Below are 18,203 nucleotides of genomic sequence, written 5' to 3'. Positions count from 1 at the left end.
ACTCATTCTATCAATGCTCGCAAACGTCCACATCCCTTCTTGCTAGGAAATCCATGTATACTCGAGCAAGTTGACTCCTACACACTCTCTCTCTCTACATATCTACTCAAGCAGTCTCCCCAAATCCTACTCTATCTAATCATCTAATGGAGATTGACACATCTATCTATCTTTGTTGTGCAAGTCATCAAGCAGTCAAAGGGAAAGCTTTGTATGAAACTATAAACAAGGAAAATAGTTACTAATGATTTTTTGTTAATTAAATATTTTTTTTCTATTGTAATAAAATTGTCATATGAATATCAGAGGGTTCATTGATGTAGCTATACATACATAATCCACAATAAAGTGCTTCCAATGAAAATGCATCTGACAATTACGAGGATAACAATCAAAAATTTCGACATTGCTCAACAACAAGAAACATAATAAATGCTCCTGCTCAATGGTGAATTTGAAAACATTGGGGCACGCTCACGCACAGACCTCTATTCTAGTGAGTGTTGGTGTGATCGTTGACGAGGCTACCTCTGGTGATCACATGGTTTCTCTTGCGAAGGGGGGAGTGTCTACAGTTGTGACCAAGTTACCTCAACTGGGGGGAATTTATGCAAGTCTTTGATTTCTCATTCTACTGCAAATGAAGCTATTCTGTGGGAAACTGTGGCTTGGAAGGAGGTTATGTCAGGGGGTTTGGGGGTTTCAAATGGTCCCTCTTATGCCCAATCTAAAGGTGGGGGTTTGAGAATTGGTTCTAAGCCTTATCTCTTTGCCCTTTCCTACAATTTCAGATTGAACAAAGGTATGTGGCCCTTGAGGTGGATGCAATTATTTGTTGTTTCAGGGACTCCAAGCCCTCTCTCAAGGAGCTTTACACCTAGATCATTAAGCGCTAGGAGCCATATATAACTAGAACTGTTCAGATCTTTCCTATGGTGAAAGCTTTCATTATTGCAAGATTCAAAAGGGCAGATGATGGGAGAACCATCCTATGTGATCATTTTTTCACATGGAAGAACCACTTCCTGTTGATGATCAAACCTTGGCACAAGGACTTCAACCCTGCTACTGAATCTTTCTGTAAAATGCCTATATGGGTACGACTTCCTAACCTCCCTCTTCATCTCTAGCATGATTTTGTTCTTGAGGAAGTTGATGAGGCTTTAGGCGATTTTTTAATGGTGGATTCGAAATCCTCTGACATTTTGCATTCTACTATGCTTGGATTCTTGTGGATATTGATGCATCCAAAGGGCTTCCAATGGAGGTCAAACTATGTAGTCCTATTGGTTCTTAGATTTGGTCTTTAGATTATGAAGGGCCTTTCGTTCAGATGTAGAATCTGCTTCAACATTGGGCATGTTGCTGCAAAGTGTGAGGCTAACAAGGTCAAATCTAAAAAGACCTCCTCATGGTGGAAGGGTGCTTTGTTGCAATATTATACGGTGTCCAAGAAGCCCTCATCGGTGGTAGAAGTTCCTTCCGGGGCTATTGTTGATCATCAGGAAGGTGATACTGTCCCTTCTCCTAATCATTTGGTTGTTGGTCTTGGTCAGGTGGATGTTGTTGTTGCGGACCCTCCGATGGCTGGCTCTGATTGTGATGGCGTTGGAGTTACTTCTGCTGTTGCTGCTGCTGATCAGAAAAATGTTGTTGGCTATGCCCAGCATGAAGTTGAAGGGCCTATTGTTTCTGGAAATGACTAGTGTATTGGTATTGTGGCTTATAAGGGAAAGTCTAATGTGGTTGACCCTACCCTAATTGAGAATACTGGATCTAGTGTTGTTGGTTGTGATACAGTTGGACCTGTCATAAAAGGTGTTGGTGTTGCTGGTTCTAACAACTCTACTGATTCATTGGCCTGGGACTCTGTGGCTGCCAAGATTAAGGAGGGATGGATTATGGTTAAAGGCAAACATTCAAAAAGGTTTCTATCCATATCTTCTCCTAAAGCCCACAAGTTGGGGGCTAAGGGGAAATCTTAATTATGTTGTCTGTTTTCTTTTTGTTGGGTGGTCAGTTCATTAATGATTTATTCTTTGTTGACCACTAGTCCATGAGGTGGGGGTGTTGTGGTGTTGGACTCCCTTTCCTTTGTTTGTGTCCTGTTGTGTCTATGCCCTGTTTCTTTCTAAAGAGCTTATTGCATATCTTTTGGTTTGGTTTGCAGATTGTCTTGCTTTGCACCTGCTTTGTATTTGGGTTTCAGGATCCCTTCAAAACCTGTTCTCTGAATTAAAAAAAATTCAAAAATTTGGAAAAAGAATGACTGAAATGAAATAACTTGAAGCATTTGAGAACTAGGGCATGAGCTTGCATCCAATTGTAATTAGAAGGGGTGTCTCTGCTTAATAGTAGACATTGGTGACAGAAACGTAGATCAGAATGCTAAGAAAGATAAAATTCACTACCAACTAGAAGTGCTATATATTGCTTACCAAACTTGTAATATCATAGACAATTATAGCAGCAGCAGCACCACGGTAATACATAGGAGCCAAGCTATGATATCTCTCTTGCCCTGCAGTGTCCCATATCTCAAGTTTTATCGTGGTCTGGTTCAAAGCTAAAGTCTGAGAGAAAAATGCTGCTCCTATGGTTGATTCCTGAAAGTTTGAAACAACAAAAATGTGCGTTGTACAATATTCTCTTCAAGGAAAATAACTCATACCTTTATAATAAGATTCTAATGAATGTAAAGCATCAATACAACACCTGATAGTCAAAAAATTGGCCTTTGACAAAACGCAAAACAAGGCTAGACTTTCCAGTTCCCATATCCCCAAGAAGCACCTGTCAAATTGGACAATTTAATTGACTTCTTGAGCTTAATAAATGAATCATACAGCATATATCGCAAAATTAACTTGTACCCCAACTCCTTTGTGCTAGTAAATCCAACAACTTATTGAACTGATCCACTTTTGTACATTATAGATAAAACTTCATGGGTATATAAAAAATTGCCATTTGACAGCAAATAGATTTTTAACTTCATGTTAACCATAAAAGTTTAAAACTGAAACACTTGCTATACATTCACTCTATTTCGCCCAGTTCTTTCTCTAACATTAGCAAATTGAGCAACAAAAGTTGACACAGACTCAATGTGCCAATATAGACTGACCAGAGTTTGAATATCTGAAGTAATGTCATTTGTGTCAATGAAAGACATTTAAACACAAAGTACAACAGAAATGTTTACCTAAACCCTAAAAATATAAATCCAGAGGTAAACTAGCTTTCGAATGCATTGGTCTCTAACTTTTATACCATACTCCTAACTATATCCTTCTCCCCAAAAAAAAAGATAGGTGAAAGGTAATCAACTCAAAGTTGATTGTACACAAAATTCACAACTTATCCTGGCAGTGAAGCATAAGACACATAACTTCAATAATATTATTCAAAATCTACAAGAGAAGTAATAGATATCAAGTAAATCATTAAATATTCAAGCTCAAATGTGTTGCATTAGAGTTTTAAATCAAATACTTGATATTATAAATTAGGAAATTTTGAACCCTATTAATGATTGTGATAGAACAAACAAAACATTACAATTGAGTTGTATTTTGAATGACAGTACAATCACTTCAAATAAAAAAGAAAACATGTGAAGGTGTATAAAAAATATTCTTCCTCTTTCATTGAGCATTTAATTTCCGATTGGATTGGCAAATTTAGTGCCACACAAGACGGAGGTACAAGCAGTTGGCAAAAAGACAATACTTTAGGCAGTACATATGATTTTGAATTGAGTTTTTCTAAATGGAATGTACTGCACACAGCCCATGAGTATGTACTAATGAATACTGGACAGATTAGCTATGCCAGAGAACAAATATTATAGACAGACAAGGACCATTAGATTGAATTTATTTAACGATACTTAAGAGTACTAGCAAAGGTAGATTCTAACAGGGCAATGACTTTCATTACAACTCTCTCAATGAAGTCGTATTTGGGTTGCAAACATTCCTACTACACTGAATTCAAGATGATCCAATGTTAAATTTATTCAACTAAACCTAATATAGATAAATTTTAGCAGGGAAAAAAAAATATTGTAATCCTCTGCGTGAAGATCATCACAATCTTCATTATGTGCTATTTGACATTCATCGTCATCATCCCCTTGAAATTGAACTTACTAATTCATGACTTATACCAACTATACAGTACCGATTTTTAGGAAGTCCAATAAGCTAAACTCCGGTTGCTAGTGACCTGTCAAGTTGTAACCCCAGTTACAATGTGTGCCACTAAATTATATTATAAATCAGGAGTAGGGCTATTAGCACCATCACACATAATGATGTGATTAGGCTATAAATAGTGTAGATAGCTGATGCAAGAAGACATTTTCAATAGTTTGTGCACATGGCTAGTGGAGTGCTTTAGAAGTTTGTACATGTTTGACCTATAAAATTACATGAATGAAGAATATCTTAGAATCCATGCGTCCTCTTGGATTAATATAGTATCACAATCAACTATTATAATATAGAGGCGGAATGCATTATTGCTCAGCCTTACCAGTGAGTAAGACTGCAGCAATATCCGTACAGATGAATTTTGAGCACTCTGGCCACCCTAGGGCAGGTTCCATGGAGGTGCACTATTGCCAAGCATCAACGGTAAGCAAGCCTGCAGCAATATCTGTACAGATGAATGTTGAACATCCGACTGTACTAACAGAGTCCATGGAGGGAGCCGTAGATTTGAATTTGATTGTGCAGATGGGCCAATGAAAGCTTTTGAATGGAATTCCTGGCAAAAATGAAGTGTGGCCAAAAAAGGACCAATTAGAGAATATTTTAGCGGAGAATTTTTAGTGATCTATGAAAAGGTAATGTGCAAAACCAGGCTTACCTTCACCTGCTTTGGATTTCTTTAGCCACGTGGAAGATGTTATATGATTTAAACAAATTTTGAACATCTTATGCTGGCCAACTATCTAAAAAGCTTCCTATTTTTTATTGACGGTGGTTAATGAAGAATTTCATAGCATGGTAGTAAGAGTATGCTCCGAAAATCTCTCAGCTGATAAGATTCTGGTGCTCCTTCAATGGAAGAACGGGTTAAGAGCGCATTGTTTTCTTCCAAGTAGCTGTTTAGCTCATAAGGACGTTACCCAAGAAAACATAATTTGTATACCTTCCTAAGGTCCTGTGTTCCAGCCTTATTCATGCATTCAATTTTTGGTTTAATAAATAGTTATTGCAAGGTAAACTTCTACTTAAATGTAGTGACAAAGAATATCCATCTCTTCGATCAAAATCATTCTCAAGCTCCAAGGGCCTTAGCCTCGGCCTAATCCAAAGAGATAAGCTGCAACCAACTCACTGAATGCGATGTTTTACTCAAGCTAAGTATATCACCTTGTCTTGTGGAAATTTCACAATGCCGCTTCCTTGGAAAAGCCCCCATGATTTTAAGGACACCACATTCCACAATGTGTGCATTATATCATTCAGAGGTTTGGTTCCTAATTAATTTTAGGAGAAGAGTCGTAGGTAGTTGTTATGAAATCGCTAACATGGTAATTCAAAATGTGTTTTTGCTTTACTTTTCAAAAGCAAAACCCTTGCTGAAAATAGAACAGCACGAATTCCTTTCATAGGTCATAACTACTTAAATGGCAAAATTCCAATTCGGCGTTGCATAATATCAGTTCCAAAACCAATTTCATCGTAATAAGATTGCACTGTAATCAACTTACCAGCTTGGCGGATATATTGTTGGAAGTCATTGTAGGTGGAAACCAAATTTGCTGTAAGGAACGATGATATCACGACTGTCCTAAATTTTGAAGGTACTAATTCGAGGAAGAGCATAAAAAGGGACGATGTGGCAGATCCGTGTTTAAGGTTTCCTCTCGAATCCGCAGCCTATGTGTAGAAAACTATACGTAGAGAAATCTCAACTCCAGAGGAAAGAAATTTGAAAAAGTTATCTGTTGAGTGTGCAGGGTGGATACGCGTAGATTCTAGAATTGGATTATTGCCAAATTGCTATAAGCACTTGTCTATAGTCGTTTATAGAGCGGGCGCCACTGTTACAGACCGCCGGAATGGCCCCCCTTTCAGCGAGGGATATCCAGTTTCTTTTGCTTGTTTTTATGTTAAATGGGGAGACCATGAAATCCAACAAACAAATCAACGAGTTCTTGTTTCTATAGGAGTGCTAATATCGTGAAATCTAACGAACAAATTATAAGTTTTTGTTTTTATAGAAGTTTCAGAAGTTTTTTGTTTTTATAGAAGTTCTACTATTATGAAATCTAACAAATAAATTTAACTAAATAGTTAAATAGTTATATGAGATAGCTGTAGAATTGGGGTCAATGAGTTTGATTCTAAGAGTTAGATATTTGATATGTTTATTTATTATTTATTCTTATTTTATAAATGATTTATAAGGATTTTTATTAGTATGAAAGTCTATATTCTTGGTATTTTATTTGTAAAATTTTAAGTAATTTGTGTTTCTTGTAAATTATTTATTATAGAGTTATTTAGCTCATCTATTGATAAATTATTAGGATTAAAGTCTATATTCTTGTTATTTCATTTGTAAGATTGTAAGCAATTATTGTTTCTTATAAACTATTTGTTATAGAGTTATTTAGCACATCTAGTGATGAATTATTAAATGTTTTTCAATGTACCAACTTGTATTCCTTAATCAAAATTTATTTTTGTAGCTTTTAAATCAAATTCATTGTCTTATATTTTACAAGTAGTGGCTCACACAAACTTGTATCCTTGACTATAAATGGTCCTTTAAACACTCATTGTATCTAGGCAATGCTCATAGGTGTGAAGTATTAGAACTTCCCAAAGATATCACTCATCGTAGCATTGTTCTTACTTGAACATGTTTTACCATGACTTGTTTTCCTATATATCAAACACGTCTACCTTGTTACCATATTTGCAAAATCCTATGGTAGTGGTGTACATCATTAACCATTCATTATATAGCCCTTTAGCTCACATAATGTCAATTAGGAGATTGTGTTTGCAGTGTATCAAATTGTGTTGTGACAACATAATTCAATTTTTTTTTTTTTGAGTTAAAAATATTATAAGCCATATTTCATCAATAATGGTTCACATGAACTCATCTCTCATGAGCATTAATGATTCACATGGTACTTATTGTATTAAAATATTATTTGTGGTAGATAAGAGACGCTATGCCATGATTCAAGTGGATATTTGTGTACTTGCAAAGTCGCTTTTATCTTTATAGTTGGATATTTTGGTTATATCTATCCTATAGTGTTGTTGGAAATGTCCAATTAAGTGATGGTTATCATGAAGCAACATCTATAACTTAGTATCATAGTTTAGTGGGAGTTTTGACAATGATATGGATATTTAACTTAGTGATGTATAATTTCTTATAATGATTGTTAGCGTAATAAATTAGTGATGCATGAGCATCTTGGGTTCTTGAAAAACTTGCATCAACTAGAAAAAAATTGATTTTGTGTTCTCCAATTTGTACAATCTTTGAGTTTTCTATAGAAAACTATATGGATGAATTTATAGTTGTTATGAACCTCATGGTGTGATCCTAGCTTTGTATTGAGCCTTTGTCTAGGTTCATTCCTTGATCCTCACTTCTCAAGTGATATCTTATGGATTCTTGATAGGATTCCACATTTTCCATGGTTGGTTTGTGTTTTCCAATCTTCTGAAGTTATTTCTCTATTATGTCTCGATGTTCTTGGGTCTTTGGTTGGCATCTCTCTTAAATTATTATTTTTGTTTCATCAAGTTGGGGGAAATCCATATGATTTGATTCATGGCTTATATTGGTATTACATTTTCATGTTCTTGGAGAATGTAATCATTTCAAGGTCAACATATGAGTTGCAAAGGCTTTATATTTGTTGGCTAAAATTTGTATAAGTTGCTAAAATCACAACTTACAAAATTATAACTTTAGATAACATCTCATGACATTTCTTTCTTCTCTTAGCATTAGGGGAGGCTCCCTTCTTACCATAGGTGGTTTTAGCAGGGACCAAACTGAAATTAACAAAGGTCAATTCTTCTCAATCAATTCCTCATTTTTCAAGAATGATTCACAATTACATACAACTCTAAAATTAACAAAAGTCATATATTACTACAACAATATCGATGGCTTCAGGGTTAAAATAAGAATAACACCAAAAATAATAATTTACTTATATATTTTACAAAACAAATATAGAAACCCAAAGTCTCTTGCACTTGTCTCAAATGAGAATTCAAGTAGAATAAGTAGTAAGACACAAAGTCTCTTACTAGATCCTCTCAAATTTAATGAAAATAGTTGCAACTAAATCCTAAAGTCTTCCAATATAAGTAATTGAAGCCACTACTATCTACAACAATGTGTCATCTATAGCACAAAGTCTTCAAATTTTTTAATTGACTTTGAATGCAATAGGTAGCTCAAAGTATGCACAATTGAATTCAAATCCCTTTTGAATAAAGAAGTAAAACTTGCAATCAAGTCAAGAAAATGTCATCTCATAACAAGTTTAGATTGGTACAAAGTCTCAAAACAACCTACCTCTTTTATTGAAAGAAATTCATATTTGCATCTAATCTCAAAGTAATAGAGTGCATTAAAAATTGGTGGAATTTTCTTGCCTTGCCAAAAGGTGATTATTTACAATGAGCTCCCTCTTTTATATAGTAAAAGAGTGAAGAGAAAGGTGTAGAAAGAAAGGTAAAATCCTTAACCACCTGACTTGCTATCTCACTAAGTAAATTTGACTTATTCAATGTGACAAGGCTTAAAGAACTTGCAACACAATTACATGAAACAACATTGCGTGCAATAGTATCGCTTGAAATTACATTTTAATTCTATATTGCATGTAATCTATCAAATACAAATTAAATATACATGAAAAAATTCTAAGTGTCAGATGACTTCTATTACATCATCCTTTTTTCTTCCTCATGCTACTATAGGATGTCTGATGATTGATATGTTCTATTTTAGTGAAAGCACCTTGATTTGGAATAGGAACGTGCATCCTTGATTTCTCATATCATAATGGTTTTTTTTTTTCAGATCAATAATGGGCTTAAGCCTAGATTCAGTATTATTATTTGTTGTAATTAATTATTTTTTATGTGTTAAGCTTAAGTAGACTTGAACCCAAGACCTCCCACATGAGAGGCTCACAAGTTACCGTTGTGTTGTAGGCTCTTGCCTTTCATATCATAATGGTTATTCCTTGGAAAGTGCCTTTAGTTTTTTCCCATATCTTTCTTGAAATAATTCCATGTCTACAATCATTGCATCTCTCATCCATTTCTTTGTATGACCACATCATGTTGTCATTCTTTAGTTTCTAGAAAAAGCCATAACATAATCATTCAAGCTCAAAATGTTATTAATATGGAAAAGTATGTGTAGGGTATAAGTGGAAGACCTTTGAGAAACAAAGGATGAAGAATTTTAAGAAAAATTAACACTTAAAATGAGGTTAAAACTCAATAATAAGATTTTCTAGAGGTGTTGCATATGAGTGGACAACAAGCATTGTGTGATGGAATAAAATATGGATGGGTATATATACATGAGATAAGGTATCTTTCTCATATGTGGGTTTTTATATCCCACTACAAGTCAAATAGAAAGCTTATAATGTGTATAAACAAGATTTTTATGTCCATTTACAACCTTGGCAAATAGGGGAAAAGTGTATGCAAAACACTTAAAAATTGGACTTTTCAACTTGCATTGCATAATGGGGGAAAACCTCTCTCTTTTTATGTAAGATATGTTGTAATGCTTACCCCTACTTTACTTTTCCTGTTGGATTGTCGGATTCTTTTAGGCTAGTTTTATGATTATGTTTTATGATTAATGGTACTTGGTTACCGAATTTGATTAGATGTTATTTCATACTCAGTTAATTTATATGTGACAAGTTACTTAGTTATTTCATGTGTTCATGATTATTTCAATAATGATATATGTATGTTCATTTAGTAATTTTCAATTACCTCATGATGATAGTAGATGGATTATTTATATGCAATTTCTATGATAACTTACCCCATAATTGCATGTGTATGGTGTACTTGTATGTTTTACTTTATGATTGGCATTCCTGATGTGGTTGAGGGAGGGAGTCTTAGTCACCTGCTAGTTGGGATCTACAAGGTGCACCACTCTCCACCATCGCCTATTTAGTTTAGATTATATGCATGTATGTACATGTTCAGATTTTATGCAAATTGTAGGTATCGGGCATCAACTTCCCTAAATTGCTCGGATGAACACACCCTATAATAGTATCTTAATGGTAAAAGAGGGGAGATCATTCTTGAGTCCAAATCCTAACCTTAAGCCAATTGTCCTAGAAAGTAGGACAAGTATCTGAGTTTTACCATTATGAATTTGTCAAGTGACATGAATTCATAATTTTGACCCTTGAGTTTGATCTAGTACTCTGTTCTTTAAATTGGGTTTTTGTATTTAGTTTTGTGGGTTTGTTGTGATTTTTAGTTATAATTAAATCAAATTAAAAGAGAATTTAATGATTTAATTTAATGAATTTTTTATAAAGAAAATTCAATATTTAATTATATTTAATTAATTGAGAAATTAATTAAATAAAATAATTAAATTTAAAAGATTTAATTAAAGTTCTAATTTTGGCGTAATCATATTTATTTAATTTAATAATAATATATTTAGGAGTTTCATTTTATAATAAACTCTAAATATAATCATTAGTTAAATTAATAAATATTTTATTAAAAACGTCTCATAATTTAATAAAAGAGAGAAAGGAATTGACTTAATAAAGTTATTTTAATTAAATTGCAAAAAAGGTTGCACATGAAAATTAAAATATAATAAAATAATTAAGAAGAAGGTTTCACATGATTGCAAAACTGAAACCCTAATTGGAAAAAACTCTTTATTAAGGAATTAGAGTCCATTTCTTCACACACAGGTTTGGAGAAGCCAATTCTCAATAAGAGGGTTTCAAAAGAAAATGAAATTTCTTGCGAGTTCTGTGCATTTGGTTGTTTAGCATCAGATCCAGGTAGGATCTTATGGGTTTTGCACAGTAGTTTCTTCTTTTGAATTCTTTGTCTTCTTTGTGTTTGTTGTGAATCTGTATTTAGAATTTCAATTGGATTGAAACCCTTGTTTGTGTATTTATTGTTTTTCGTTTTGAAAACATTTGTAAACAAATCTAAGATTTAAAACCCTTGTTTGGTAAATTAGTTGATTCGTAATGGATTTGATTAAATTTGAGATAAGGGTTTTAAAAAGAAACAAAGTTTTAATTACTAAATTTAACTGTTTAAATTTTGTTGCCCTATCAAATATAGATTGGAACATTATCCAAAAATATATATATAAATAATTACCATAGTAATTTATAATTACAGTGATAATTATAAAAATATAAATATTTTTAAAAAAATTGATTAAGAAATTTCATTTTAATGGGGGGGCATTAGAAATGATTTTTGTTTTAATTAAAAAAATTAAATATGTTTGGTGGGAGGCGGGCCACTACCTGCACCTCCCCTTTTCCTTCTAACCTCCATGGTGGCCTCTATATTGGGACTGCACGCGCAGTACCCTGCTGCTACGGCAACATGTTGTAAGGGCGGCGGGTCCTAAACACTTATTAATTTTTTTTTAATAGTTTTTGTTTAGTATTAAATTTATTAAATTTACAATTTAATAAATGTTTTAATAAAGTTTAATTTTTATAATAAATTTAATTAGTTTAAAGTTTTTTGTTTTTTTAATCAGTAAGTGGTCAAAGCCAAGATTGATTATTATGTGTTTTTAATTAATTATTATTGTTTATTTATTTAAATCGAGTAAATTTGAACCCAAGACCTCTCATATAAGAGGCTCACAATTTTATTGTTGTGTTGTAGGCTCTTGCCTAATTAGTTTAAAGTTTTAATAATATGAAATTTTAAATTTTAAATATATATTATTAGTAATAAGTAATTGTAATTGTTAATAAATTAATATTGTTTGTTAATGGTTTATGATTGTTATTTTAATAATTAAATAACAATTAATTAATTTAAATATATATTCAAACACATGTTGAGTTAAATAAATTACGAGTTTTAGAAAATGGGGTTTTTAGTATTAAATCAACTGGGTATAATTGAACTGTTTATTTGAACCTAATGTTGATTTATCTAAATGAACATGATGAACTTTTAGGGTTATATTTTAAATGGAGTGCAAAACTTGAACTTTTTTGTTTTCAAAACCAAGCAAAAACTACAAAACTACACTGCTATGTTGTATGATTTCTTCTGTGTTAGGTTTGGGGTTGACTTAGAGTGTTGACCAATTTTGGATGTTTACTAGAGGCTTGGGGGTTTTTGTTCTATGATGATGTTATGTATATGATCTTTTATACCCAGCCATGGTAATGTGTCATGTGTTTTCTATGATGAGTTCTGATCAGTGTTTGTTAGTGTTTTCTAGTTGGTTGTATAGAACTAAGGTGATGATTGTGGTTTTCCTAGTGTAATCTTTGAGTTTTAGTTAGTTTTCTTTTGATGCTTTCTAGTTTCTTGTATAAGATTGAGGTGATTATTGTGATTGGTTTTAGGTGCTTTCTAGTTTCTTATAAAGGACTGAGGTGAATACTGTATTTTTTTAGGTGTTTTCCAATCAATTGTAAAGGATTGAGGTGAAAATTGTGATTTTATGAGTTATACCTTTTATGGACCTAAGGTAGGTAATCTATGTGTACGTTGGGAAGTGGCTTGCAATGGAGGCCAGAGTCCTAAGTGGCTACATGGGTAACCCATTGTCAGTTGTTTTAATAAGTGATAACATTACATTAAATGAGAGTAAAATGAATTAATAAGAGTTAGTGGTTTTCCTCGCCCATGCCTCAAGTACTAGTATATGCTAGGATTGGAGTAGAGTGGATGCTTGGTTGTAGCCTTGCTTTGTCAGTATGCCTTGTTTGTACAAAAGGATGATGGTGTTGCATAGAGACACTAGGTGGTTAGAGTCCAGAGAGGCTTCTAGGGCAACCTTAGAGTTGTCTCATGCAATGACACTTGCCTAGTTACATAGTAGATTTCCTACGTGTCTTTGTTGCCTCTGAGATTAGATGATACTTTTGTCTTGGTACCTTTTAAGATAGATTTCTATCAAGATTTCCTTGATCTAGATGGTGGTTATGACTTGTGGATTGATATATGTTTGGGACTTGAGACTATCTCCTTAGCACAATGGGAGTGGGCCATTTAAGTTCCACGAGGTTGGGTGGTAGTGCATTTTTCGACAGTTGGATGTCATTGTTGGATGTACCTGTGCAGTTGTTCCTTTCTTTTTGATCTTGTACTTCTATTGGATGGTTATATTCTATTATATTGTACTTTATTTGTTAGATTTCTTATGAGATGATGTATTTATTTATGATGTATATCCTTTGAGCTTTTCATACCCCATGACTTGTACAATGGATGATTATGCATTCTATGTATGCCAAGTGGAATCTTATGTAATTGTATATTATTTAATTGGATTCGTACTTGTGATTATTTCATGATGTGAATTTTGGTTATGTGTTAGATTTAATATTAATAAACTTATACATGTGATTCAACATCATGGAACCCTTAAGAGATGTAATATGTTTATGATGGTTGTATGTATTGTGAGTTATTGCTTCTTATTCTAGAGTAAATGGTTATTTTCCATTTCACTCTTACCATTTAACTCTTACTTTAAGTTTACTTAAGTGCTTTATTTATTTTATTAGGCTAATTATGAGTCACACATAATTCATATATTAAATTCCTTATGGGAATTACATCTATTTAATTTCTTATAGGAATTACACGTGTTACCTACCTTTGGTAGGTGCCTAACTTTGGTAGGTGGATTTGAAAATGTGCCACCTAACTTTGGTAGGTGAGATTTGACCATGTGCTACCTAACTTTGGTAGTTGCTACCAAACTTTGGTAGGTGACTCTTGCCTATATAAATAGGTTAGCTCACATATTCTCAATGTATTGGAATGAGTAATATTTGTATTCTCCATATTGGAGATACTTTCTAAATGTAAGGATAGCATATTTTCCTTGATGCATAATTACATCAAGTTTGTCTAATTTGTTATTCTCTTTATTTCAATTCCATTTATTAATCTAGCTCTTTCAATATGATCTTGGATTTATGTTTTTATTAATACATTTGAACATGGTAACAAACATCTTCCTCCAAATTCTAACACTTTTGCTATATTATCTCTTGTTGCTATTATCTTTCAAAAAAAAAGTTTGGAAAACTTAGTGAAACTTTAGGTTAATTTCTTTTGGGTTCCTTAGTGGGGTGTTACATCTAGTATCAAAGCCCAAGTTTCTACATTAGGAGCTCTGGGTATATTGGAATGCCACTAGTTGTCAACTAGTTAAACTAAACAAAGTTTAAACAATGTTATGTATCTTTGTACAACTTGAACACTTGAAAAACTTCAAACTTGATTACTTGAAACATAGAAAAAGGGCAGAACTTGAATAACTCTTAAGTTGGATTTCAAACATATTTTCTTATGATTCTTCTTTAAGGTGGTATGCCTTTGTTGACTTTGCGAGCCTTTTGTCTTTCTTTCTTGGGTGTTGTAGGAAGATGGTGTCTGAGACTAGATCCATTGTTAGGGGTCATAGTGCAGGAAGAGGTAGAAGTCATGGGAGAGGTAGACATGATAGTCCTCTTCTAACTCCTAGATAGGGTCCTGTTCAAGAGGAAAATAGAGAGGAGATCCATAGAGAAGATCACGCTAGCTTAGGGGAGACTAATTTGAGATGGATGATGAGGATGATCTTAGAGTGCCTACCTCCTCTAAAGGGTGTTGATCAGAAAGGATTGCATCATGTTGGGAATGAGAAAAGCCAAAGATCTAGGAGTCCTCAAAGAGACCTCCATGGTGATAGATAGAGGTCAGCTAAGGCCATTTAGATGAAGGACATATAGAGGTCCAAGATCAGACCTCTCAATGGGGTTGGTTTAGTGTACATGGTTGAGCAATGTTTAATTTATTTAAATAGATGCTTTGTGATGCATGACTTTGACTCTAATGTCAAAGTGAGGTTTTCCATCACCCAACTAGATCTCTTTGGGGCTACATGGTGAAACATTGAAGAGAAAAAACTGGGTGTGGACATGAACATTGTTACATGGGAGTTATTCCTTGAGAACTTTCGTGAACACTTCCTACGAGAGGAATGGCACTAGCAGAGGGCCAATGAGTTTCATGATCTAAGATAGTGTACTATGACTGTGCAAAGTATGAGTGGAAATTCTTTGAGCTCATGCCTTATGCAGGGATCAGTGACGGTTCACCACTTCATTCAAGGTCTTAACAACCATCTTATTGGGGGTGTAAAAGTTTTCTAACCTAAAACCCTCAAGGATGCAATACATCAGGCTATCCTTGTAGAGAAAAGCATCACCTTAGGACATGGTGGTTTTGTAGGAGCACCTATAGCATTAAGGTCCAAAGGTAACCAAGGAGCATGTAGTAGTAGGAAGCCTCCTTCTTTTGGAGGCAATCAATAGTAGCAGCAGGGAAGATCTTATCCTCCAGCATGGAGTGATGGCAATAGCTCACACTCTAGAGATTCTCAGTACTCTCAATGCAATAAGCACAACCAATTTGACCAACCATCACATAGTATTCATTCTTTTGCTAGTGGGGGTAGTTTTTAGCAGTCTAACACATCTAGAGTGCAGGGGAGTTTTAATGGAGAATTTTTTTCATGTGAACAACATGAACAAAAGTCATCCCATTATCCTCAATGGAAATCACAATTCTCGAATTAGAGACCTACAACGTTAGAACCCATTGTTGGAGACATGGGTAGATCGCAGAGGGTGTTTTCAATGGAGTCTTATCCTCCTACATAGGGAAAGGGTTCAACGGGACCTGTACAGTGAGTGCTTTAGTATTATCTTTCTCGTAGGCTTCTAGGAGTAAGTCTAAGTCTAGGGGAAGTGGATGTAATGTCTACCCCTAGTTTTACTTTTCATGTTGGATTGTCAAAATCTTTTAAGCCATTTTTATGATTAGTGATACTTGGTTACCAAATTTGATTAGATGTTATTTCATACTCAATTAATATATGTGACAAGTTACTTAGTTATTTCATGTGTTCATGATTATTTTGATGATATATACATATATACATATATATATGTATACATATATGTGTGTATATATGTATATGTATACATATATGTGTGTATATATATATATGTATATATACACATATATATGTATACATATACATTTATGTACATATATGTATATATATGTATATATCTATACATATATATCTATATACATATACATGTATATGTGTATATATACATATATATATATATATGTATACATATGTATGTATACATATGTATGTATATATATCTATATGTATACATATATATATATATGTATATATACACATATACATGTATATGTATAGATATATATATATACACACACACACACATATATATGTATACATATATATATATATATGTATAGATATATATATATATATACACACACACACACACATATATGTATACATATACATATATGTACATATATGTATATATATGTAGATAACTATAAATCACTTAATGAACATATATATATATATATATATATATATATATATACACGCACACACACACACACACACATATATATACATATACATATATATATATATATATATATATATATATATATATATATATATATATATATATGTTCATTAAGTGATTTATAGTTATCTACATATATGTACATATATGTATATGTATACATATATATGTGTATATATATATATGTATATATGTATATATATGTGTATATATATATATATATATATATATATATATATATATATATATATATATATATATATATATATATATATATATAGTTATCTACACATATATATGCATATATGTACATATATGTATATGTATACATGTGTGTGTGTGTGTTTGTTCATTTAGTGATTTTTAATTATCTCATAAAGCTAGTAGATGGATTATTTATATGTAGTTTCTATGGTAACTTATCCGATACTTGCATGTGTATGGTGCACTTGTATGTTTTACTTTATAATTGACATTCCTAATGTGGTTGAGGGAGGGAATCGTAGTCCCTTGCTAGTTGGGATCTACACGATGCACCACTCCCTGCCATTGCTTATTATTTTAGATTATATGTGTATGTACATGCTCAAATTTTATGCATATTGCAAGTACCAAGCATCGACTTCCTTGAATTGCTAGGATGAGCATGCCCTATCGTAGTATCTCAATGGTAAAAGAGGAGAGATAATTCTTGAGTCCAAATCATAACCTTAAGCCAATTGTGCTAGAAATTAGGACAAGTATATGAGTTTTACCCTTCTGAATTTGTCAAGTGACGTGAATGCATGATTTTGACCCTTGAGTTTGATCTAGTACTATGTTCTTTAAATTGGGTTTTCATATTTAGTTTTGTGGGTCTATTGTGATTTTTAGTTATAATTAAATCAAATTAAAAGAGAGTTTAATGATTTAATTTTAATGAATTTTTTTATAAAAAAAATTCAATATTTAATTATATTTAGTTAATTGAGAAATTAATTAAATTAAAGAATTAAATTTAAAAGATTTAATTAAATTTCTAATTTTGGCGTAATTATATTTATTTTATTTTATTTAGGCAAGAGCCTATAACACAACGATAAAATTGTGAACCTCTTATATGGGAGGTCTTGGGTTCAAATCTACTCTCACTTAATAAATAATCATATTTAATAACAACACATAATAATAATTAATCTTGACTTCACCCTCTTACAAATCAAAAAATAAATTAAAATATTTATTTAATTTTAATAATAATATATTTAGGAGTTTCATTCTTATAATAAACTCTATATTTTATTATTAGTTAAATTAATAAATATTTTATTAAAAACTTCTTAGGATTTAATAAAAGAGAGAAAGTAATTGATTTAATAAAGTTATTTTAATTAAATTTCAAATAGGTTGCACATAAAATTTGATGAGTCATAAGATATATGCAATTTTTTTAATTCTTCAGGTTATGAGAAAGGTGAGGGGCATTTTTCAATAATTAAGAAAAAGGTTTCAT

The 18,203-nt window shown here is 32.5% G+C and overlaps 1 protein-coding gene across 2 annotated transcripts in view; it reads right to left on the bottom strand.

The window, feature by feature from the left end:
• The window catches only part of LOC149556726 (ras-related protein RHN1-like), a 155,245-nt gene extending 149,039 nt beyond the window's left edge, over window positions 1-6,206 (bottom strand). The window contains exons 1-4 of one of the 2 annotated variants that reach the window (XM_089831215.1): window positions 4,876-6,206; window positions 4,540-4,773; window positions 2,716-2,793; window positions 2,439-2,606 (exon numbers count right to left, since the gene is read on the bottom strand). In XM_089831215.1, coding sequence (XP_089687341.1) covers window positions 2,439-2,606; window positions 2,716-2,778 — 231 coding nt within the window. In that variant the 5' untranslated portion in view covers window positions 2,779-2,793; window positions 4,540-4,773; window positions 4,876-6,206. The remainder of the gene's footprint in view (window positions 1-2,438; window positions 2,607-2,715; window positions 2,794-4,539; window positions 4,774-4,875) is intronic. The other variant, XM_089831214.1, reaches the window with a different exon arrangement.
• Window positions 6,207-18,203: the final 11,997 nt, after the last annotated feature.

Source organism: Cupressus sempervirens, chromosome 5 (genome assembly GCF_028749045.1).
Source record: "Cupressus sempervirens isolate cs-2001-9-10 chromosome 5, ASM2874904v1, whole genome shotgun sequence".
Taxonomy (NCBI): domain Eukaryota; kingdom Viridiplantae; phylum Streptophyta; class Pinopsida; order Cupressales; family Cupressaceae; genus Cupressus; species Cupressus sempervirens.
Note: the sequence above shows the minus strand (reverse complement) of the source record. Positions and strands in the feature narration are given on the sequence as shown.